Genomic DNA, 23,423 nt, shown 5'->3' on the forward strand with positions numbered 1-23,423 from the left:
ATCCACCAGCTCCCTCTCAAGGTGTTCGTCCTCCCACAAAGAAAAACCTTTGAATTTAGAAAGCTAAGGCTTCCCTGTTGGGAAGGGTTGAGGGACAGACGAGGGATATGGGGGATCAGAAGGAACCAGGGAAAAGGCCCTGGGGCATGGCACTTCTCCTGTCCACCCTCTGTGCCCCCCGCTCAGAGCCTAGGTAGGGAAGGGTAACTGGGTGGCCCAGAGCCACCATGCAGCCAGGACAGGGCCAACCCTACCCCTCCAGGCTCCTAGGCCACCAACGGGTTGCCAGATACAAGACAGGATACCAGATAACGGGAAGTGTGTTGGTGCTGGGGTGGCCTATGGCGGCCCATGCTGGGGAGGACCCCGCAATGCACCCCGACCTGGCGTCTCTGGGCCCAGTCAGCAACAGCCCCCTGCCCAGAGGCCCTCTCCTGGGGGGCTTGGTACATCTTGGGCGTGGGGAAGAACAGAAGCTGGGCCTTGGGATCTGTGTCCCCACTTGCTTCAGGGTCATGTGAGGTTGATGGGGTCCAACATGAGGGGCCCCCAGTGTCCTCCCTGCAAACTCCTGCTCATCCTTCCTGCTCAGGCTCTGCTGTCACCCCTGCAGGGTCCCTGATCCTCTGGTGGCAGCTGTCCCTCGCTTGGTCCTGGCCCCACGGACAGAACACCTCCTGGACGTGGCCCCCCAGGAGCTGCAGGAACAGGGTGGGGTCTGCAGGGGACCCAGCGGCCCAGGGCCTGGCACAGCACAGACTGAGTGTGCTGGGAGCACGGGGCTCGGGCTGGCCTCTGGGTGGATGTCTCTCACACCCCAGCTGCCAGGGGCACCCCTGTGCCTGGTGGGTGCCTGGCCAATGCTGGCCCTGTGGAGAACTGGACGGGGGCAGCATGGAGGGGGCGTGGGGAGAGGAGGACACAGGGAACCCAAGGAGGCATGCATTGGTGTGTCGAGAGGGGGTGCTTCACCCCTGGGTTGTGAGGGCACCCTGAAGTACGGGTGGGGGCCTGGGTGCAGATAGAGGCAATGCTGATGCCCAAGGGGTCTGGGGGCAGAGAGCGGGGAGCTCAGGGCAGGGAGGGGGCCCCAGCTGCCCTGGAAGACTGGAGGAGAAGGGCTAGAGATGCCTCTGGGCAAGGGGAGCTGGAAGGGGGCCGAGCCCCCGAAAGAAGAGGATCAGCCCAGGAGGGGCTTTCCGCCTGTCCATCCTTTATTTGTCCTGCATCCGTCCTCCACAGAGCACCCCAGGCTGGGACCTGGGTCAGAGCTGGTCTCCTGGGTAAGAGCCTCCGGACCTGGGAACCACACAGAGGGCCTGGGCTGGCGGCCGCATGGTGAAGGCCGGGGCAGGCGTGGTGTCCAGGGCAGTGGGGCTGAGGCCGGGCGGGGGCAGCAGGCGGTATCTGTGGAGGAGGCCGGCAAAGAGCAGGAACAGCTCCGACCTGGCCAGGCTCTCCCCCACGCAGACGCGGCGGCCTGCAGAGGAAACCAAGGTACAGGGTATGGGCTCCAGGCCTGCCCTTCACAGGGCTGTGCCAGGGAGCCCGGCCAGTTTCCTGGAGCGGAGGGAGAGGGGAAGCTCTGGGAGGGCAAGGGAGGGCTGGAGCGGGGGCGATCTGAGAGCAAGTAACTGGGACATGGCCAGCTCGGGGGGCAGAGAGGCTGTGGGCAGCAGAAGGCCCAGCAGGCTTGACCCTGACCTTCCAAGTTTCCTGGGGTTGAGGGGCCCTGTGCTGTCCCCACCTGTGAGGGCTGTGGGTACCTGCAGAGAAAGGCAGGAAAGCGGCCCGCTTCACAAAGCGCCCCTTAGCATCCAGGAAATGGCCTGGGTTGAACTGGCGGGGTGTCTCCCACTGCGTCTCGTCCAGGAGCACCGAGCTCAGCAGGGGGATCACAGGCGTGCCCTGTGGGCAGGCAGCAGGTGGACGGGGCCCGCACCCCTCCCCACAGGGGTGTGCACCGAGGGAGACGGTCCCCCCAGGAGGCCAGCCTGGTCCTCGAGATTCCCAGCTGGGCTCACCCTGACCCAGAGTAGAAAGGAGGAGGGAAGGAAGGGGGCGGGAGGGCCCTGCCCACCCATCAGGGTCCGGGAGGGGCATGCCCACCTTGGGGAGCAGGTAGCTGCCCAGCTGGGTGTCAGCCACCGTGCACCGCGGCACATGGGGCAAGAGGGTGATGAACCGCTGGACCTCGTGCAGCACAGCATTGGTATAGGGCAGGGACCGCTGGTCCTCCAGCCGGGGGAGCCGCCCGGGCCCCAGCACACGGTCCAGCTCTGCCTGCACCCGGCCTGCGGGTGAGAGGTAGGGCCAGCATCTCTGGGCCTTGACGGACCCCCACCCACCCCGCAGGTGGCCGTGTCCTGGGAAGACAGGCTGGGAGCTCACCTTGCACACTCGGGTGCTTGCCCATCAGGAGGGCAGCCCACTGCAGCGTGGCTGACGTGGTCTCTGTACCGGCCATGACCATGTCCAGGGCACAGGCCACCATGTTGGCCTCGGCAAACAGGCCTTGGGGCTCTTTCCCCTGCAGAGGTGAGTTGGATGGGACTCAGCTGGAGGCTGGGCTCCATGGACCATCCACCCCGGACCCAGCTCTGGGCTCAAGAAAGGAGCATAAAACAGAACCTTGGCAGGAAAGCAGAGCCGAGTCTGCTGAGCACCTGCCACGTTCTGGGCTCCCTACATCCTTGCAGCCGCACCTGGAGGCAGGCACTACAAATGCCCCATTTCACAGATGGGGAGACCGAGGGGCCCTCAGCTTGGAGATGGAGGAGGTGGTGCAGGACCAGCATGGACCCCCTCCCCAATCCCACTTCTCCGGGGGGCCTCCCAGATGCCCCAGGCCTCTTAGGCGGTAGGGTGGGTCTGCCCACACCTGGCCCTGCTGAATCAAGGCGTCCATGTAGCTCTTCACAGGGCCTCCCCTGGGCTTGGGGGGCTGCCGCCCCTCCAGCAGGGTCCTCAGGATAGAGCGGACCTCCTCTATCTTCTGCAGGACAGGCTGGTGCAGCCGGAGGAGGGCCCCGAGCCAGGGGTAGATGTTGAATAGCTGAAGGCAGAGAGCAAGAAAGCAGGTGGGGTCAGGGTGCGGGCCCCACAAACCCCGCAGGTGTGTTCACCTGTCCAGGTCACCAGGTGCTGCCCCAGACTCCAGGCAGAAGTGCTAGATAGGTGCTGCCAGTAGCCACAAGAGGTCACTGGCTCTGTGTGGGGTTGGGGGGTAGGGTAGGAGCCTGGCCTTCCTGGTGGGATTAGCAGCCCAGAGGCTTCCAAAAAACCCTCCCAGGTCAGGAAGGGGGTGCCGCAGGACAGGTGCTGGTTTCGCGCCTGCAGACAGCTATGATCATGCCCGTCTCTGTCCACCAGAGCCAACAGGATTGTGGGGGCGGGGGGTGCCGCTCATTGAAGTCATTAAAACAAAGAAGAATTGGCAAACTGAAGAGCTTCAGCAGACCCCGCTGTGACCAGGTTGTCTGAGGGACCAGCACATGCCCGGCACGCAGATGTCCGTGGCTCTCCTGGTGCACTGTGACCTCTGGATGTCCCCTAGAGCATTAGTGATCCCTGGATGGATTACACAGGGCGCCTCTGTGATGAGGAACATTCTACTCCGAGCCCACGGCTCCGTTCTCCTGGGACTGGCCGTCCCGGCAAGGAGGTCAGGTCCTCCCGTCCAGAGGCTGTCAGAGGCCCCTAGGACAGGAGAGTGAGGACTGGAGACTCTGGCCAGCCCCTGCCTCACGCACATGACCGCGGGTCTATAAATACACGCACCGCGACCAGAGACATGTGCTCAGTGACCTATCGCGGAAACGGTCACGAAGGCCAACGTTTCACACTTTGAAAAAGAAATATGCCTGCTCCCAGGGGTTCTGAAAATGGGCAGGGCCTGTTTGCATCACTCCTGTGACACTGTGAAGGACCCACGTTGGGTGGAGTGTCCCCGGGTTCGAGGGCTGGGGGGCAAGGGGACATCGAGCCCCATATCCAGGGAAGAGACACTCAGTCCCCATCCCTACCTCGGAGCAGGTGCATCTGGGCCAATGGTCAGGTGTGGGAGGGGGCAGATGGGGACTCCTGCTCTACACCCTCATTGCCCAGAGGGCACAGAGGACTGGCCTGGGGTCACATGACCAGTGGGTGTCAGAAACAGGACAAGGTGCTGTTTTAGCAAGGTGGCAGCTCACCTCTCTCGGGCAGAGACCACCCCCTACTCTGAGACCAGGAGCAGCCACCTCTCACCTGCAGGCTGGGGGTCCCCAGGAGGACCATGACCTCATCGATAAGGCTCAACAGGGACACGAACACAGGATCCTGGTATTCAAACCGCCGGCCAAAGAGCAGCGCGAACGTGATGTTGGAGGGGGCCCAGCCCAGCAGAGCCAGGGGAAAGGGCTGGCCTGGAGTGGGAGGGAGACGGGCCTCAGGGGTGAGGGGACCCCCAGAGGGGGGTTCCCTGGCCCCCACTCACCTCTGTAGCCGTCCAGCTCCCCCATGAGGCACCTCAGCTCCTGCAGGACCTTGCTGGCTATGGGCCCCCTCCCCACACCCAGGCTGTGGAGGGTGCGCACAGTGAACTGGCGGGCGGCCCTCCAGCGTGCCCCGGATGAGAAGAAGATGCCTGCAGGCCAGACAAGTCACCCGTGAGCAACCCCGGGTGATGCAGGCAGGGAGCAAGGTCGGGGGGCCTGGCTGGGGCCTCAGCCCCACACCTGAGCCTCTTCCCCCAGGAGCTGGCCTTGGTGAGCCACGCCCACTCATGGTGTGTCATGGTCCCCGGCCATAGGGACACTATGTCCCTCCCCAGGAGCCACGCTGGGCACACTCTCCTGCTGCTTGGAGAGGCAGACCCCCCCCCCCGCCCAACGCTGGGGTCCAGGGACTCCTATGCTCAGCAGTCCTCTGCCCATTCCCTGCCCGCACCGCACACCTACCCCCACCACCCTGGATGAGCTGGAAGATGGCGATGGGGGGCCGATCAGCCAGCTGCGGCCCGGTGCCCACCAGGGCCTCCCTCACAGCCTCGTAGCCAGCCAGCACCACCGTCTTCTGGCGCCCCAAGTGGACAGTGAACACTGGCCCGTACCGTTCGGAGAGCTGGTGGGGACAGGCAGGAATGAGCCAGCAGCCCTGCCCCCAGGCCCCCATGAGCACCCCCAGGCTGTGCCCACGCAGGGTGAACACGGCAGATTTGGAGGCAGGGCTGGCACAGGCAGGGTCTGTAGAAACTGGACCCACCGCAGGTGTGCACAAGCAAAGGCCTGGGAGCCCAAAGCAGGAGCTGGTCCCCGGGGGCAGTAGCCTGCTGGACCCCACTGAGCCCCCTCCCCATCCATTCCTGGAAGACAGGGAGTGCTGCCGCTGGTGCTGGGTGTCTCCATCATGGTTTTCTTTTCCAGGGAAACAGCAGAGAGGTCTCCTTGGAACCCAAAGACGAGAAAGCAGGCAGTGAGAGCAGCTGTCTGCAGGGTGGTCTGTGCTAGAAGCCCAGGGGTCCTCACAGGGAGCAGAGGGTCTGTCCCCACTCCAACACCCCCCAGCATTGAAGCCCAGACAGACAGGAGCAAGGGGTGTCCAGACCTCCTGCGAGCCCTCCCGCCCAGTCTGGAGGCACAGACATCTGATGCCTCCGTGTGTGCCCATTCCCCTTCTGTGCCTTTACACATGGGGACACCGAGGCCCGGAGGCACGAAGTGAACTGCTGTCCATCACATGAAGCGAGGGACAGAGCCAGACCTGCCCTTCCTGTCCACACCCACTCCACTCCCCACACGCAGGGCAGTGGCCCCCAGGCCAGACACCAGGCACAGCCTAAGAACCCTGATGCCCCGGGTGCTTCCTGCAGCAGCTTCCCTGAGGGGCCAAGGCTGCAATCCTTTCCTCTCCACCCACATGCAGGGCTGGGGGTGGGGGGGCACCAGGAATCAGCAGTGCTTCTGGGGAAGGAGGGTGGAGTGGTGGTGGGAGCCATGGTTGCGGTGGGGGGCCAGGCCTGTACCTCTGCTTTACCTGCTGGGCCAGTGGTTCCTGGCTGCAGGGCAAGGCAGCCTGCCCACAGTCTAGCCTCCAGCCCAGGCTGGGAGCAGCCACACCGAACAGGCGCTCCCTACGCCCCAGGCACACCTGTGCGCTCATCCAGGTTCCTTTCCACGAGGGCCCTCTGCTGCATGGTACTACTCCCGGGAGCACCTGCCTCCTCCCCTCCCCTGCCCCCAATCTGGGCTCTTCTGTAGGTGCTCATCAAGTGCTTCCTCCTCCAGGAAGCCCACCTGACCTGACACTCCTGACGCCCTGCTCCTTAAATGGCCCATCTGCTTCCCCGTAGGGTGGGATGTCTTTCTCTTCTACAAGGCAGGGTGGGCACTTGGGCCTCTTGTGTCCCTGCCAGGTGAGCACCAGGCTGGGACACAGAACTACCCCCAAAGGGGTCCTGGAGCACATGCTCAGCTTCCCCTGAGATGGGGCTGGGCTACCCAGGACCCGCGTGCCCTACCTCCATCAGTGACCGGTCCTGCTGTGACATACGCAGCAAGTGCAGGTTTCCAATGAGTGGGAGTGGGCGTGGCCCAGGGGGCCATCGAGGGGCTGGGGAGGGGGTGCGGGTGCAGGTTCGCAGCAGCCCCCAGAGCCCCAGAAGCAGCAGCAGGATCCCCAGGAGCAGCAGGGCCATGAGGACGGCAGGCGGCGGGGCCCCAGCTCCCCACCCTGTGCCTTATAGGCTGCTGGGAGGGCGTGCCAGCGCCTCACCCCCCCACCCCGAGAATGTGGACCGAGCAGTTTACAGGGGACAGTCAGGCAGCTTAAAGTGACAGACGTGCGTGGAATGTGGGGTCGCATCTGTGGCAGGGGGCCAGGGGGCCAGGAGCTATCTGGGGGGTGGGCATCTAGACCTTGCCCTGGGGGCGTCTTTGTCCCTTGCCTGCTGGAGAGAACACACCACAGGGTCCAGTCTGCCCCTCCCGCAGGCCTCTGCCTCTGCCTCAGTCTCCCCATGAAAACCGGAGCTCATGGGGCCTTGGGATACAGGCCCAGCTCTGAGGGGAGTTCCGAGCCTCCCTCAGAAGGGCCTGTGGGGTAGAAGGTCCGTGGAGACCCTGGGGGGGGGGATGAGCCAAGAGGTTCCGCACAGCAAATGCCTCCCATCGCAGGGCCCTCAGGGTCGCCTGCAGCGTCCGACGGCGAGCTTGCCCTGAGTGACAGCCTGCTCCCTGATGGCTTTGTGAGTGTGGTCACCTGGAGCGGGAGGCCCTGGCCAGTGCAGGGCGAGGCAGGGGGTGGCGGCTGGGTTTACGAGCCCCCCGTCTGTCTGTGTCACACTCCAGTCTCCTCACCCCCGGTGCCCCGACTGGGAGAGGAGGAGGCGCCCCGTGGAAAGGAGCTGTGAGGGGCGGGAGGGCTGCTGGCATCAGAAGTGGCTAGGCCTGCTCCGCGCCACCTGCCCCGACATGAGGTAGTGGGAACCCTGTCCCCACGTGGGGCCCCTCGCTATGGGGCCCATCTCCTGGGTATGCCGTCCGTGCCCCTCCACAAAGCTCAGAGCCAAAGCAGCCTGACGGCCGCCACCCCTTTCCAGCCTCTACTTGCACACCTCCTGTGACGGGGTGCTCACTGTCTTGCGGGCAGACTGTCCCGTTGCATGGCCGGCGGCCGTGACGAGAGAGGACGGCTCTCTAACAGCTGTGTCTCCAGGTCATTTGGGCTGAGTGCCAGGTACCAAGGCCGCTACAAGGTGTGTGGGCTGTGGATCCTTGCGGCCCAGTAAAGTCCACTGAATTAATTCTGCCAGCATTTATTTAGCTCCTGTGTGTGCTAGGCTCCGCCCGTAGCTAGGGCTGCAGAAATGGGTGGTCTGGGGTCCAGAAAGGGCCCCCCAGCCCCGTGACAGAGACCCACGTGGCAGGGGCTTTGCCACTGAAAACACCTTGGGCATTGCTGCTGAGCATTCGAGTCACAAGGTGGAAGGGCGTTCCGGCCAAGCGAACAGGCTGTGCAGAGCCCAGAGCAGCAGCAAGTGAGGTGCTGGGTGGACAGCCGTGAGAGGAGGGACGGTGCAGTGTGGCCCAGCACGCTATGGGGAGGGACTCGGGGTCCCTGGGGTGAGGTTTGAGGGTCAGTTCTTCCTCCTCCTTCAGGTCGGTGAGGCCTGGGTGCCTGTGAGCCACACTGGGCGTGAGGCCCACATCTCAGTGCCCCGGCCTGGGTGGCTGCAGAACAGGTGGGTCCCTGCAGGGTGCAGCTGCATGGGTGGAGGGGATTTTTCCAGAACTGGTTGGGCTCAGCCAGTTCCTGGTGTTTTACCTGCAAGACCCTTGAGGTACTCCCAACTGCTGGGAGGCGGGGGGTCACCCCCATTTCTCAAGAGAGGAAGTGGGACCCGGGTTTGAGTGGCTCACAGCACCCCCCAGCCTCTGGGTGCACTGGCGGTGAGGGGGATCAGGGTGGGGGGCCCCCCACAGCACCCAGCACGCGCTCTGTGGGCATCCCACCCCACGGGGTAGGAGTGTGGTGGTGAGGGGCGCAGACTTGAGAACCAGAGTCATCGGATTAGGTTCCTGACCCTACCCTCTGGGCTTCCCGACCCTCCTGGTATTTCCTGGGATTTCATGTGGATGGAGCCAGCTGTGTGTGACCACGGGAACATGCCCCCCCCCACACACCCCATGCGCCAGGAGAGCTCTGTCCCATGGGCCAGGCCCAGGTGAGGCCAACCAGGCACCTGGAGCTTCTCAGGGCTGCAGCTGCCAATCCTGAATGGGGAACTAGCAGCTTGACCAAGAATCTCTCCAGGTACCATGAGTGGGGAGAGTTCTTCCACATCCAGGTCCTAGAAAGATGAAGCAGTGAGACCCAGCGGGTTGTCCCCACCTCCCTAGCTGGTGGTTCTGCGGAGCCACGCTGCCCCACCTCTCTGCAGACGGGCCTCAGCTTGGGGCCTCAGGGAACCCACCTGGCAGGAGTCCTTTCCTGTAAATGCAGGTAGAGTTTGTGCTTGTTCAAGTCCAGCCCTTTCAAGGTACGGTTCTGCAAGTTCTCACCAACTCCTACAGTCATGTGACCACCCCTACGACCAATATAGAAACAGTCCCATCCCCCCCCCACCGATTCCCGCTTGGGAACCAGGAGTAATGATTCCTGGAAACTTTAGATAGAAGGTGAAACTGAATTTGCTCATCAGCTGACCCTAAAGTTGGGACTGTCTTAGATTGTTGGTGGGGCCCAGTGGAATCACAGACCCAGAAGGGAAGGAGGCCGTGGAGGTGAGCCAGAGCGAGGGCCTTTTGGGGGGTCCCGGGGGCTGGCCGGGCTGCCCCAGGGTGGCAGGGAGAGCCGTACTGGACTCTGACCTCGGGAACAAATTTGATGAACTTGGGTTTTCAAGCTTCAAGAAACCCTCATTAAAGGGTTAGAGGCCACAGCCTGTAACCTATGACCTGTGACCTAGCTTTTGAGTCACCTCAGAGGGGCCCTGAGGCTGCCCCAGGCCCAAGGGGAGGGGAACTGTACACAAGAGGGGCAGGTTCTAGAAGAGTCTGTGGAAGACAGAGGCGGGGAGCACCTGTCCCATCTGCCCTCAGATTCGGCCCTTGTACCCTGGGGACGGGCTCAGGGTCCCTCCTCCCCAAGGGTGTGGCCTCTTCTGTGTGTCTCTGGTCCTGGGGTCTCGATGCCATAGACCTCATTGACACTGATGGTGCTGGCCAGGCCTTGGGAAGCCCCCTTCCCGCCACCCCCAGGCCACCTCTCCTCCAGCTGCTCATCCAGGGCCCTTCCCCTCCTGGGCCCAAAACTGAAGCAACAACAAGTGTCCCTCCCACAGGTCCCTTCCTCGGCAACTTCTAGAAAGGACTGCTGCCCCCCTGGCTGGACCCTGCCCCCCAGCACTGGGGAGGGGTCCTGCGCAGGTCCCTGGCGGCCCCACCCCTCACCCCGGTGTGAGTCCTGAGGCTGCAGCCAAACCAAGAACCACAGCTGGGCCTCTGAAACTCCAGAAATACACCCATGGGCGGGACCAGAAATCTGCACGGAGGTGTGGGCAGGCTGGCTCCCTGCGGGCTCTCGGGGAGGACCGGGCCTACCGCTCTGGCCTCGCCCACCATGGCCCACAGTGGTCTCACCTGGAGACCCTTGCCTTGCGTGCACAGACCGCTGAGCGCATCTTCCATGGGTGCCACCTGTCCACGCCCCACAGCACCCAACAGGCTTTCTCGGCTGGAGGCATTCGTGTGGCTGTTCATCCGTTCAGACAGACAACGGACACACACCCCGCTGGGGCTCCAGAGTCCACCAGGGGTCGTCTGTGAAGTGAGCCCCCTCCCCGCTAGGCGCCCCCGCCCCACTCATGCGTCCTCCCAGAGGCTCTTGGCATCTGCGTGTGCCTGCTTTTGCTGTGTTTGTAACTGTATTCACACAGCTGGTGTCCAAGGGCGCCGTTGGACGAGTTCTCGTATGCGCGCAGCCGCAGAGCCTTTGCCCATACCAGACCGTGAGCATCCCGTCCGCCCTGAGTCTCCTCCTCCCTTGTCTCCCTCCCTTTGTTCAATTGCCTTTTATTCTTTCAGTGACCATGTGGCCGGATCAGACCCCGGACGGGTGCCTCGTCTCCTCTCTGCCATTCTGTCTCAGTTGAAAACATTCCACTCAAAATATCTGCGTGCCCAGTTGCAAGGGATACACTGGGTAATATAGGTTCCCAGCACCAGAATCCCTGAGCCTAGGGGCTGCCCCTCATTAGATGCTGGCCTGGTGGGGCATCATACTATTGTCCCATGGGCAGCCTGGATCTCCCCACCACCACCCCCGTGAAGGGCATCTGAAGGGCCCTTGCCTCATTGGCTCCCCACCCCTCCCCATGCTGATGCTGGGTCAGGGTCCGCTGGGCTTCCACTCTGCCCCCTCTCGTCTCTGCTCACCCCTCCAGTCAAGGGCAGCTCAATAATTTTTCTCAGCATAAAGATCATCTTACAAACTTGAGACTCCTGAACATTGGGGCCCTGCCCACACCTTCTGAGCTCCAACCACCTATGGGGACTTTCTTTCATGTCTCATGGCTTCCGCACCCAACCTTTCTGTGCCATGTGGGACTCTTTGTAGGGGGACAATAACCCCAAAATAGCTGGAGTGTTGTACTGGGTGGAATGGCCTCCCTCCTCCCCAATTCATGTCTCCCTACAACACCAGAATGGGCCCATATTTGGAAATGGAGTCTTTGGAGAGGTAATCAAGTTTAGATTAGGATTAGGGTAGCCCTAAGTCCAGTGACGGATGTCCTTATAAAAGGTAGCAAAGTAGAGGACACAGACACAGAGAAATTCAGGGGAACTTAGAGTTCGAGAGGGAGGGTATGGCCCCAAGCAAGGAAGGTGGGGCCACCAGGAGTTGGACGAGGCAGGAAGGATGCCCCTCCCCAAGCGCCCCCAGAGAGAGCATGGCCCTGCCTGCCCCAGGTTCAGCCCTCTGGCCTCGCTGGTGGGAGAGAACATGTTCCTGCCCTCAAGCCAGACATTCACATGTAGGAAACAGAAAAGCTGCAAATGATTGTTTTTCCTGTAAAAACGCAAATCATTTCTTTCTGGCAGAAAAGATAATACCAAAGGTCACGGTTTATTGCCCTGTGAGCTATTAACCTGTTGTAGGTCCAGTTTAGCAACGCGACTCCGGCAGCCTTACTGTTCCTCCGACCAGCTGTGGCTGTGTTGGGGTTGGGCGCCCTTCGCAGAACCAGCTTTGCCATCTGGCCAAACTCCTCCATCCTGAGCGTTAAATGAAACTAACACATGTGCAGCTTCTATTTCTCTGAGAACCACGTTTTCAACCTTTTGAAAAATAGACTTTTGCAGCAGAATTATCAAAGTGGAAAGATCTGCGATGTCTCGTTTCAGGCAAGATTCGATCTAGGGGCTGTCTTCAAGCCGGAGTATCTCAGCCTGAGGTTGAGTGCCCCCAACTGATGCCGGTCAGGTCATCTCCACCAAGGCTGGCCCACGCTGCAAGTTCTTGGCAGAGCCAGTGGTCTCTGTTTTACACCACTGAGCTGGGGATGTTTGTTACACGGTGCTGGGTAGCTTGTACACTGGCTGCGTCCCTTTGGACATGGTTCTCTCCATGAGAGGTGAGGGCTAAGTACCCCTGCCTAACCGGGTTCATCCTCCAAATGCTGAACTAACTGAATTCTGCTGTATGCCCAGCACTGTTCCAGAGGCCTCATGCCAACAGCTTGGCACTGAAGAGGGTTTCCAGAAACATCAGTTCTTCCCCCACTTCTTGTATCTGAGCACCACAGATGGAAATCCTGTCCTCTCCCAGCCAAACATCTCATATAAAGCAGTAATCATTTGCCAGGTACAGACGTGTCTATTAAAAGCTGTCTGTCACTTCTGGGTCAGCAGGCCTCCAATGCTTCATTGGTCCCTCAGGGCTGCTGGACAGAGAGGCTGCAGGCAACCTTGGGGGGCAGGGCTGTCCTCTTTACTGCTGAGTGGTATGATCTAGTCAAGTGGAAAAGTGCTATTTGCTGGGTAATAAAAGTGTCTTTTGTTCACTGCTCTGGAAACATATTAATGAATAACCCAGTATGTGGCCCCTGGTTCCAGCTGCCTAAAACGGTCATTTATTTGACAAGATCAAGGTGCAGTTTTCCTTTTGTAGTTTTTAGTGGCCCCAGAACACTAGGCTGACCAAGTTCTCAACAATGGCAATGGGCTTTCCCTGTGGACCCCCACCAGCCCTGGCAGCATCAGGGTCAGCTCCATGCTGGCCCTGGACACACAGCTGAATGCAGCCTCAGGCACAGAGACCCAGTGGTGGACACCGCAGAGGGGCAGGCATGCTGGGAGGGAGCTGGAGGCCTTCCGGAGACTTTGAGGAGGGGGCAGGCACTATACTGCAAGGCCCCTGAGTTACAGAAAGTGCTCCTAGTCCTGACAGTAGAAGGAGGCACAGTGCTGGACCATGTCAGGAACTGGGGGTGGGGGGAGGCAGGGAGCTGGTGAGCCCAGTTCTAGGGCCCAGTACGTGGTTGGCATTGGGGTGGCAGGGATGCAGGTTCACAGAGCACAGGTGCGCTGGGAGGGCAGTGATTCTCTTCCTCCCCCCAGATGAAATCCAGAGTCCCATTTTTGGAAGGAGGGGTGGTTGCCCGGGGAACGGGGCTGGGAGGAGGCTCTGCATGGAAAGCTGGGGTCTCCACGGAGCCCTTTTGTTGTTGTTGTTCTTGTTGCTGTGATAATAGTAATAAGTGACCGTCAGAACCCTAACTATTCCTGATGCTCTTAGAGTTCCTTATAGGTGGAGCCGCCCCCCTTGCCCCCCACGAATGCATAGCTGAAGACCTAACCCCCATCACCTTAGGTGACCTTTTTTGGAAATAGCGCCCTTGCAGATGTAATTAGTCACGATGAAGTCGTTAGGGTGCGCCCACCCAATCTGGCTGGTGTCCTTGCAAGCAGAGGACATATGGACACAGACACACGGAGTAGGGGGGCCGGCACGGGAGGGTGAATGTAGAGACCGGGTGTGCGCAGGCGCTGAAGAGTCCTCGGACTGCCGATGACCAGGCGCAGCTGGGGCGCAGCCTGAAACCGGGTGTCCTCAGAGCCTTCAGGAGGAGCCAGCCCGACCAACATGTCCGTCTCAGACGTCGGGCCTCCAGAGCCCAGAGCAATCACACTTCTGTTGCTGGAGCTGCCCGGTGTGGGACGCTGTGTCGTGGTGGCCCTCGCTCCTTCCTGCTCAGTAGGTAGGCCCTGCGGACCCCTGGGGATGCAGAGGGGCCGCATAGCCTGCTGGGACCCTGCCAGCGCACCTGCTCTGGGCTTCCTGCGGGCTCAAGCTATGTGTCTTTGAGCTAACAGCGGAGCCTCTCTGGACTTCCGTCACCTCGTCATAAGATGACGGCTGGCCTCTACCAGTGTGTCTCGGCGAACGTCCGACAGAAGGAGACTGCCAAAGACTGGGCAAAGCCGCCAGATCAGGGCCTTTCTGAGCCCGGCTGGGGCGGGGCCTCTGGCGTGGGGGCGGAGCCCGATCTGTAAGGGGTGGGGCCTGCGAGGCGAGGCGGGGCCTGTCGCGGCCCGGGGACTGGTCCCAGCGGCGGGGAGGGGCCTTCGAGGCGGGGGCGTGGCTTGAGACGTAGGGGCGGGACACGGGGGTGGGGCCTGCCGCCCGCGCCCGCTCTCAGCTCGACTTGCTCGGCTCTCCCGCGGGGCCTGCTCGGCGCTCGGCCCGCCGTCCTGCGTACCGAGCGCGTCGCACTCTGAGGCTCGCCAACATGTCGACGGCGATGAATTTTGGGTCCAAGAGCTTCCAGCCGCGGCCCCCAGACAAGGGCAGCTTCCCTCTAGATCACTTCGGTGAGCGGCGGGCGCGGCGGGCCGTGGGTCCTGAGTGTCCGGTGGCGCCGCGCAGCCCCACGGCGCAGGTGGGGAAACCGAGCCCCGCGCGGGCGGGACGGGCCGGCGCCGAGCGGCTGGTGGGAGGGGGCGTGGGGCAGACCCTCCGCGTCCGGGCACGCACTGTTGAGCGCCTCCGGTGTGGGGCCGGCGTCCGGGTTCGCGGGGTCCCTCGGTGGAGGCCGGAGCGCAGAGAGCGGGTGACGCACTGTGTTGTCGACACCCACGTTTTCCTGTGGAACGTTCCAGACACGCCCCGAGGGGGAAACCGCTCCGCGGGAGCTCCCGGTGGCCGCCTCCCGGCGTGTCCCGCGTGGCCTGACAGTTTTGCTTGAAGAGGAGATGCTGTTTTCCTTCTCGTTCCAGGTGAATGCAGAAGCTTCAAAGAGAAGTTCATGAAGTGTCTCCGCGACAATAAATTCGAAAACGCTTTGTGCAGAAAGGAGTCAAAAGCCTATTTAGAATGCAGAATGGAGAGGCAAGTACCTGGTGACATGTGTGACTTCTGGAAGCTTCCTCGGCTCCCGGAGCATTTCTTCCCTGGCAGCTCATTGCAGCAGGGCTCATTGAGGCTCGGGCCTTTCACAATGGTAGAATTGCTTGTCCCTGGGATTGAGGCCCGCCAGATTAAATGGTCCCAGAAGTTGTGCAGCAGCCCTGGGTACATTTCCGTGAGTGACAGCGTCATACCTGACAGCATTCCTCAGAGTATTTTCTTTACAGATTTGGGAGCTGCTGTCCTGTCGTTAAGGTTTCAGAACCGTCCCTCATGAAAATGCTGACCGAGCCAAAAGATTTGAAGGTTGTGGGTACACAGTTTTTTCTTTCACATTCTCAGATCATAAAAATGTTGTTCGGTGTAGTCTCAGCTGTGCTTAAAATGTGACAGGGGAGACAATAGGCCATTTCAGAAATGATGAAAGATGAAGGATTTGTTCTGTCTTGATCAGAATTCACCAGAGCTCACTTTTAAATAAAACAAAGGTTTGTAACTATGATCTGTTAAGATTTTATTTAAGAACTGTTCTAGTCCTTAGTGGGGAAAGGCAGGTAACATATAATTATGTGGGAGTGGGAACTTTTATTTGATTTTTAAGCCCTTCGTTAGCCCTTCATTCACTCAGCTTTGTGTGAAGATAGGTTGACATAAACCAATCCAGTTGGAGCCCCATTTCCACTTTCCCATAACAAACTCAGACATTGGCCTCAGGGCAAAATCTCTTGTTTCTCAGGCCCACAGGTTTGTGGAGGGCTTTCTGTAGACATGTAAGGCCCTCACTCTGTCTCTGGAGTCGTTCAGGCTCACAAGGGCTTAGATTTGACAGCAGATCCCCCTGAGTCCAGTTCTTACCATCTTTAAGTAGCACAATCCTGGGATCATGTGTTCACATTACTGTCTTTTAAATTAACACATCTTTTAAAGATGGGAACTAAGTAAATTTTTTCTTGGAGCTACTACATTTGAAGACAGTCTGAAGTTGGTCTCTGTCAGCGTGAGGGTGTGAGCAGGTAATCCACCTCTCTGAGGCTTGCATTAATCATCTCTGTTCGGGCCAGAGGACCCAGCACACACAGGTTGCTGCCCCTGCTGGGAGCTGTTCCGGAGTTGGGCTGCCTGGGTCCCCAGAGAAGCTCCTGGCTTGCCAGGTGAAGGACCAGCAGAAGGGCCCTGTCTTCTCTCCGAATCTGACCCAGGAAGTGAGCTGCCTGCTCTCCATGTGTCCATGCCTTGCTCAACACAGCTGGAGACTGGCCTCCCCTGAGGCCTGCTGAGGTTGTTGGGGACGGAGGGAGGCAGCTGGCTACTCTGTGGGTTCCATTATTTCAGGTGGCTTCCTTGGCTGGTCAGGCAACATTAAGATAAATGTAAAGAGTGCATGTGTGTTTCTGACTTGGTCAGTGATTTCGGCCTAAGACTTTCAGATGTTTTTTTGTTGTTGTTTTTTTAAATATTTTATTTATTTAACACAGAGACAGAAATCACAAGTAGGCAGAGAGGCAGATGGAGTGAGAGAGGGATGCAGGCTCCCTGCTCAGCAGGGAGCTTGATCCCAGGACCCTGAGACCATGACCTGAGCCGAAGGCAGAGGCTTAACCACCTGAGCCACCCAGGCACGCCTCAGATGGTTTTTAATGAAAGTCTATGGCCACCCAGATTCAGTATTGAGATTCTGCACATTTGCTTCTCTTGCATTTTACAAACCTCTTTTTTTCCTTTTCCTTTTTTCTTTTTAAAGATTTTATTTATTATTTGACAGAGAGAGAGATATCACAAGTAGGCAGAGAGGCAGGCAGAAAGAGGGGGAGAAGCAGGCTCCCCACTGAGCAGGACCCTGAGATCATGACCCGAGCCAAAGGCAGAGGCTTAACCCACTGAGCCACCCAGGCACCCTTTTTCCCTTTTGTGCTGAAATCTTACCTGTTCTTGTATCTCTGTGCATCTTTATAAAAAAAACTGCACCACAACAAGTTTTTAAAGCTGCCTCTTGGGACGCCTGGGCGGCTCAGGGGGTTAAGTGGCTGCCTTTGGGTCAGGTCATGATCCCAGGGTCCTGGGATTGAGTTCCACATCAGGCTCCTTGCTCAGCGGGGAGCCTGCTTCTCCCTCTGTCTGCCTTTGTCTCTCTCTCTCTGACAAACAGATAAATAAATCTTTTAAAAAAATAAATAAGTAAAGTTGTCTCTTGAGACCTCAGCCTATTGTAGCCAGATGTGGAAGTATGTGAGCTGTTGTAGCTGCAGGCCATATTTTCTCACGGGAAGAACTGTCTGGGGTTACCAACAACAAATACACGAATGATCTGTGATCTCAAGGCTCTGTAATTATTTCAGTTTGATTCCTGTGCCGTGGGGTGGGCCTCTGGGATCACGCAGCCGCTTCCCAGAGTGCAGGTTGGCGTGAAGGCCAGGCCTCCCAGAAATCCAGCTGCCCTAAATAACGCGCTTAATGCTGCCTCAGTCTCTAAAGGATTGGACTGGAAGTGGGATGTTGTCTTCAGTCTCTTCCCTTATGCTAAAAGGAGGCATTGAAGTCATCCTTTGGGATTTAGAACTTGCTAAATGTTCTATTTGTTGTTTTTAAGGACCTTTTCAAGGAGCTGGATTTTGTGAAGATTTAGATTTGTAGAAAGAATATCTTGATCTGTGTCTTACTTGGTTTCTGTTGTTTTCCTTCCTGATTACTTCTTTGTGCTGCTAAACTCGCAGGTCCTTCCTGTCCCGACGCATATCGGGAGGAGCACCACTCGCCCCCGTGTGCCACCAGCCCACCTCACCTTCTGTAGCGGGTAGTTGGACATGGGTGTCGCCAGGCTCGGTCAGGGCATGGACAGGCTGCATTCCTTCTGGAGGCTCCAGGGCAGAGTTCCCGTGGCCATGCTCCTTGGCTTATAGCCCTCTGCCCTCTCGAAGCCGGCATGGGGTATCTCTGACCCTTCCTCGCTTCTTGTCTGTCATTTTAAGGGTTCACGTGATGAGTTTGAGTCCTGGGTCACCTCACTTCAGAATCAGCCAGTTAGTGACTGTACTTCCACCTGTGGCCTGAGCCCGAGGGTGACACAGGCTTCAGCAATAAGGGTGTCATCTGGGGGGTCGTTGCTCTGCTGATCACAGTGCGAGAGACCTCAGTTTTAAGAACTATTGGCCAGATGCCCTCTTTTGATAAGATGTGGTGAAAATTTATCATTGTTTTCCCCATTTGGGTTTAGGAGTGGCACATGCGTTCCATGCTAAGATTTAGTGTGCTCTAGATTAAATTCTGCGGACTGAGGTTTGCAGTTCTGGGCACATTTTCCTGAGGGATAAGTGACACTCCTTGTGAAGTTTGGCTAGAGATCATCTCTCTGCAAGGCATTGTGTTTCTGCAGAAGCGTGGCCTGCTCTCCCTGGGGCCCCGCAGAACCTGCAGAAAGCGGGTCGTCTGAGCAGGTGACTTGGACGGGCCGTGGTGCCCAGCATGCTGGCCGAGCACGAGGCTGGGTGCACAGGCTCTGCGGTGGGGGCCGGGTCATAGTGTGTGAAGTGATGGTGGGTTTGTGCTGGCTGAGCCCGGTGGTTCCTGTGGGGACATGCTGCTGCCCCCTTTCCACCCCCAGCAAGCAGGACAGATGCCTCTGAGAGTTGGGGTCGACCCACCACCCGTGACCCCCAAAACAAAACAGAATGAAAGCTAGGCCTCCCTTTGCCTGGAGCATGGGTGGCGGGAAGCCAGACTTGGGGAGACTACTGAGTTCAGCAGGGGCTCTGTGCCGGGCATCTCCGTCTTCATGGCCCTGACTTCTGTGGACGTGGTGGGAGGCTAGCAAATGGCTGGTCATAGGGAGGGGGTGGGAGCAGGGCATGGCTGCTGGCCAGCTATGGGGCCATGCAGGGCCTGGGGCAGGAGCGAGAGGATGGCAGAGCTTATGCACCACGCATCTGGGTGTTCCTGAGCTATGAGTAAAGCTAACACATGGTGACCATGGACAGCGCAGTTCTCCTTACATGCAGACTCTTCGATAAATGCAGTAGAGTCCTGGAAATATGTTTCTTCCTTGTGTTTTTCTTATTAGCGCTTTTGTTTTTTCTGGGTTATGTCTTGCTAGGATACACTTACATTATAGCTAAGGTTTCTGGTTAGCGGTAGGTTGTCGGTCCTTAAGCTTTTGGGGAGTCAAGAGTTGTGGATGGATCCTTGACCGCACGGGTGGTTGGTGTCCCTCACTCCTGCGTTGTACAGGGTTAGTTGTACCAGATAAAAAAGTCTGTCCTGGCCTGTCCGCACCTTGTCCAGGGTGTCTTCACAGGGACCTGGAGGTCAGGCGTCTGCTCCTATTGTTCCCTTGGGGAGCCTCACGGTGGTCTGCCCACTTCCTTTGGGTCCTGGCTGCACCCTGTGCGTGGGGAGCTCTGCGCACTGGTTTGCCAGCGGCTGTCCCTCTGGGGTCCAGAGGCGCAGGTATCAATCAGCCTGGAGGAGGAGGGCGCAGACGGTGACCCAGATGCAGCGGTGTCCCTGCCTGCAGGCAGCCCCCCAGACACCGGTTGGGCGGGATGGGAGTGAAAGCACAGGCCCGTGCAGACAGTGTTCTTCGTTTTCTTCCCTTCTCGTAGGCAGCTGATGGCACAGGAGCCCCTGGAAAAGCTGGGATTTGGAGATTTGATTGATGGAAAACCAGAAGCAAAAACTAACTCGTGATGGAAAAAGACCACTGGCTGCCCGGCCTTCTGGGATGGAGCACATTGTGCGACCTTGTCAGCTGACAGCCTAGGGTCAGGTCCTGTGATGGAGAGGTTCCAGAATGCCCTCCTTGACATAAAGAGCTCATCCCAATGTTTCCCAGGTTGTTTTGAAAACTTAACTATTACTTTTAAATCTCATTTTCCCTCAAGAGTGTTAGGTTTTATCTTTACATTGCATGTGGCAGAGTTCCTAAGAAGACCCGTGACAGGTGGGAGGTTGGAGTGTGGAGTCATGCCCACCTGGCAAGGGGACACGTGGCCTGGGGGACACGGTGACTCCATGGTGCTGGCGTGCTGAGTGCTCGCAGCTTTAGGCTCCACGGAGATAGAGGTGCTGTCAGAAACCACTCCCAGGCAGAAAGGGTTTCCTTGTGCTTTTGGGCCCCAGTTCACTTCCTGTTTTTCTAAACAAAACATGAACCTGGGAAGGAGAGCGGGTCTGGCCTTTGACATATTTGACTTAGTGATGTTTCCAGTCGTGCCTGAATGAATACCAAGTACCTTTTAACCAAAGGCTCATTTATGACCTATACAGATTGTGTTTATAAAACCAATAACAGTGACCGTGTATTGTAACTGAGAAACGAAGTGTTGGGACACTCGTAGCTCGCCACATGCAGGTGGTCTCCAGCGTCTCCCTTTGAAAGCACACCCGTATGGTCCTGCGGTGTCACCTCCAGGGCTACCCCCAGAATTGCCTGCAGTCACTTAAACCTCATGTGTGCCCTAACCCATCCAGGGTTTCCAGGCAGCTTTGCTACGTGGCCAGGGTTCTGTTCCCCTGCAGAATGCTGCGTGTGTGGGTCTGGGCCCAGCGCTGCCCTCACTGCCTCCTGGCCAGCCAGCTTTGGTCCCAGTGTGGCTAATGGAAGACGGTGGAGACATCCCCTCTTGGACAGTGGCCCTGAGAGGGACTGCCAGCCATGACCCATGCCTGGGCTCCCGAAATTCCCCTCTCCTCAGCCATGCGTGGTAGAGGTGTGGCCGTGTCCCAGTCTCTGCCTTCAGGTCCTTCTGATTTCAGCCCATCCGCGGTGGGTGCCTCTTGGCTTAGACTCTTCCTGGAGTAAGTCCCTCCCGCACTTGGTGCCGTTGCCACGGTTCCGGCTCCACCCCATGTACCCATGAGTGGTTAGCTCCTCCTGCTCCTGTCCGCTGTTTGTAACCGTCGTGTATTTGGGCTCTGTCTTACGCCGTCATCGTGCTACAGACTTTTTCATGTTAGCGTCCAGTTGCTAAGGTGCCTTGCCTATTAACGCCAAACTGAGCCATGAAACTAGTTTGTGTTTGCTAACCGTCTAGAATTACATACGCACAAGGTCGTTTATGTGGTATTGTTTATAATTATGGAATGCTGAAGTGACCCAGGTGCCCACAAGTACGATCTTTTGGTGAACCATGACTCTTTTGGGGGGCCGTGCAGGGAGTCTGAACTGACACGGGCTGGCCTCCTACCACAGGCACGCTGTATATAAGAAAGGCAGACTCTAGAAGCATCTGTAGTGACATTAACAAGGAAGAAAGGAAGCTAGAAGTGTCTGCACATTTGTGCAAACACAAAATTGAGGAAGGACAGAGCAGACGCTAAGGAGGATGGTGGCCGGCGTGTCATGAAGCCCTGACTCTGAGCCAAATTTCTGTTCTTTTTGCTCAGAGATGACATGGCTGTGGGGCACCCAGCATCAGCTGCGGTTATTATCAGACTGTTATGTTGTCTGGCCTGCTCTGAAAGCCAATGTTTTAGGACTAGAGAATTAGGGAGCACGGAAAGCCGGGGCCTCAGGGGTCCCTTTTGTGTCACAGATAAGGTTACTGCACAGAGAGACGTACTTTAATGTGTGCGTGTATCTGTGTGCACCTGCCAGCCCTGAATGCCTGGGGGCCTGGAGTGGTGACCCCTGCAGCAGGTGCTCACCCTTTCCCTGTCCCGGGCTGGAGCGCTCCTCCTGATGGCTGGAAGCAGGCTCCCAGAGGAAAAGCTTGTGCCCGGGCCAGAGTGGGAAATCCAACCTGAGCCTTAACCATTTGTGGCAGAAAGCAAGGAATTGCTGGAAATAGGATGGGGGCTTGTTGGAAGAATATAGGCCCCCCCCAGGGAGCTACATCCAGGTCAGTTGGAACAACAGAATATTGTTTTGGGTTATAGTCTTCAGAATCAGTGACTCTACACAAGTCCATGCTGATATAAATCACTAATGGGGTTAAGCTGTGGGCAGGGGAGGGACAGTGGGTGGTGGTGCCCAGCACAAAAGTGACAGGTTGGGGACAAAAGTCACAGCACAGAGGCAGGGGTAGAGACGAGAACCGGCTGGGAGTTCGGAGTCGGGCCAAGTGTGGTGTCAAACCTGGGGACTGTCCTGGGGCCTCCCTTCAGGGTGTGGTAGAGAGGACAGTGCACACTCGGTGGCCTACCCATGGCTAGCGCCCCCCTCTGATGCTCTCCTCGGTGTTCCTACTTCACTAGTGAGCAGATGCCAGACTAGACACATTCTGTAGAGTGAAGACCGGTGCTCTTCATGGGTATCAGGGTCCAGAGAAAGGAGGGCTCCGGAGAGATGGACGCACTGCCACACAAGTCCTGGGCCGGGAAGCACAGTGGCGGGCAGCTGCTGGGGCGAGGTAGTCTGCAGCCCGGTTACCAGAATGCTGGGATTCTTCTATGATTATGTTATGGTGGCATTTGGGGAAGCTGGATATGAACTCTCCTATTTTTGCAAATTTTTGGAAATCTAAAATTATTTGCATTAAACTGTGTGGTTGAACTTTGTGCGTGTGTGGTTGAGTAAATTCTCGTAGTCAGATGTATCCCGTGGACTTCGAGGCAGGTGATGTGACAAATGGTTTCGGCAAGTGGGGGAGGAAGCGTGGGAGGAGAGGTCCGAAAGCAGCCCCAGTTGTGGCAGACAGCTGAGCTCTTTACAAAGGGGCAGTGGCTTCCCAGTGTGACCTTTGATTTTCCACATCTGAGTTGCTGGCCGTACGGCATGTAGGGCACAGATGTCCTGTTCATACCCAAGCGCCTGCTCCTTCGGCCCTGCTCCTGTAAAGCGCCCGCACACTTTTCGCAGGAAGTCAATAGCGGTATTCAGTGACCCAGAGACACCTTCCAGAATGCTTTCCAAGTGTTCTCACGCGGGAGATAGGCCAGGGAACCTGGGCGTCCCTCAGAGGAGTCCCTTAGTCTGCTTCCCTCTAGCCCCTGGGGGGTGGGGCGTGCTCCGGATGCAGCGCCTGGATTCCCTTTGGCCAGCTATCCCACTGTCAAGAGCAAGACGGCCTCTCCTCTCCGTGAAGCGTCCTGTGCTCACTTAGGTCACCTCAGAGCCAGTGGCGTAAACAGGACAGATTTACGATCTTATAAACAGACCCACGAGGCTGCATTTCTGCGGGGGCTCTGGCCGGAGTTGTCTTCCTGGCTTTCCAGCTTCTGGAGGCACTCCGTTTTCCTCAGCCCGGGACCCATCGTCCAGGACAGCGTCCTCTCTGTCCTGACCTGTCCCTCCCATCTCGTCCCTGACTCTGATGCTCTGCCTCCTCACCAGAACCTTCCTGATGACACTGCCTACCCAGATAATCCGGGGTCCCCTGCCAGCCCAACATCCTTAACCTGATCAACCCCTGGCAAGTCCGATTTCACAGGGTCAGCCAGGGACACTGATGTGGACTCTGCCAACCACACTAGCCGTGGTGTGAGGGGGACAGAGAAGCATCGGGCCTGGATGGGGCTCGGGTCCGAGCTCTGGACCGGGAGCAGCTCCTGCGTGCCCGTGCCCAGAAGACGTGCTGTCATACGGCTGTGAGGCTTTGCCT

The 23,423-nt window shown here is 58.2% G+C and overlaps 2 protein-coding genes across 3 annotated transcripts; one reads left to right on the forward strand and one right to left on the reverse strand.

Moving 5' to 3' along the window:
• Nucleotides 1–1,196: 1,196 nt before the first annotated feature.
• Nucleotides 1,197–6,682, reverse strand: LOC101688654 (cytochrome P450 2W1). The gene is made up of 9 exons (XM_004776318.3): nucleotides 6,500–6,682; nucleotides 4,941–5,103; nucleotides 4,478–4,627; nucleotides 4,249–4,406; nucleotides 2,882–3,055; nucleotides 2,392–2,530; nucleotides 2,110–2,294; nucleotides 1,767–1,908; nucleotides 1,197–1,480 (listed from the first exon to the last, which is right to left on the reverse strand). The coding sequence occupies exons 1-9, from the start codon at nucleotides 6,674–6,676 to the stop codon at nucleotides 1,266–1,268; spliced, it is 1,503 nt and encodes a 500-aa protein (XP_004776375.1). The 5' UTR covers nucleotides 6,677–6,682; the 3' UTR covers nucleotides 1,197–1,265.
• A 7,470-nt stretch (nucleotides 6,683–14,152) lies between these two features.
• On the forward strand, nucleotides 14,153–22,375 carry LOC101687325 (cytochrome c oxidase assembly protein COX19). 2 transcript variants are annotated; one of them, XM_013047762.2, is made up of 5 exons: nucleotides 14,153–14,354; nucleotides 14,760–14,871; nucleotides 15,117–15,195; nucleotides 15,951–16,167; nucleotides 19,485–22,375. In XM_013047762.2, the coding sequence occupies exons 1-4, from the start codon at nucleotides 14,273–14,275 to the stop codon at nucleotides 16,164–16,166; spliced, it is 489 nt and encodes a 162-aa protein (XP_012903216.1). In that variant the 5' UTR covers nucleotides 14,153–14,272; the 3' UTR covers nucleotide 16,167; nucleotides 19,485–22,375. The 2 variants fall into 2 exon arrangements, with proteins under 2 accessions (XP_012903216.1, XP_012903217.1); XM_013047763.2 differs by lacking the exons at nucleotides 15,117–15,195; nucleotides 15,951–16,167 and having other exon boundaries at nucleotides 14,179–14,354.
• Nucleotides 22,376–23,423: the final 1,048 nt, after the last annotated feature.

The sequence above is a fragment of the Mustela putorius genome, unplaced genomic scaffold (assembly GCF_011764305.1).
Source record: "Mustela putorius furo isolate JIRA1106 unplaced genomic scaffold, ASM1176430v1.1 tig00000139_pilon_pilon_pilon, whole genome shotgun sequence".
Classification (NCBI taxonomy): Eukaryota; Metazoa; Chordata; class Mammalia; order Carnivora; family Mustelidae; genus Mustela; species Mustela putorius.

Excerpts from the sequence above, each read along its gene's own strand:
- LOC101688654 (XM_004776318.3), bottom strand. The coding sequence starts at position 6,676 with ATGGCCCTGCTGCTCCTGGGGATCCTGCTGCTGCTTCTGGGGCTCTGG. Across the intron at positions 4,628-4,940 it reads GCTCATCCAGGGTGGTGGGG|GCATCTTCTTCTCATCCGGG; the intron begins GTAGGTGTGCGG and ends TCTGGCCTGCAG. Across the intron at positions 2,295-2,391 it reads CAAGCACCCGAGTGTGCAAG|GCCGGGTGCAGGCAGAGCTG; the intron begins GTGAGCTCCCAG and ends TCTCACCCGCAG.
- LOC101687325 (XM_013047762.2), top strand. The coding sequence starts at position 14,273 with ATGTCGACGGCGATGAATTTTGGGTCCAAGAGCTTCCAGCCGCGGCCC. Across the intron at positions 14,872-15,116 it reads TTAGAATGCAGAATGGAGAG|ATTTGGGAGCTGCTGTCCTG; the intron begins GCAAGTACCTGG and ends TTTTCTTTACAG. Across the intron at positions 15,196-15,950 it reads CCGAGCCAAAAGATTTGAAG|AGGACCCAGCACACACAGGT; the intron begins GTTGTGGGTACA and ends TGTTCGGGCCAG.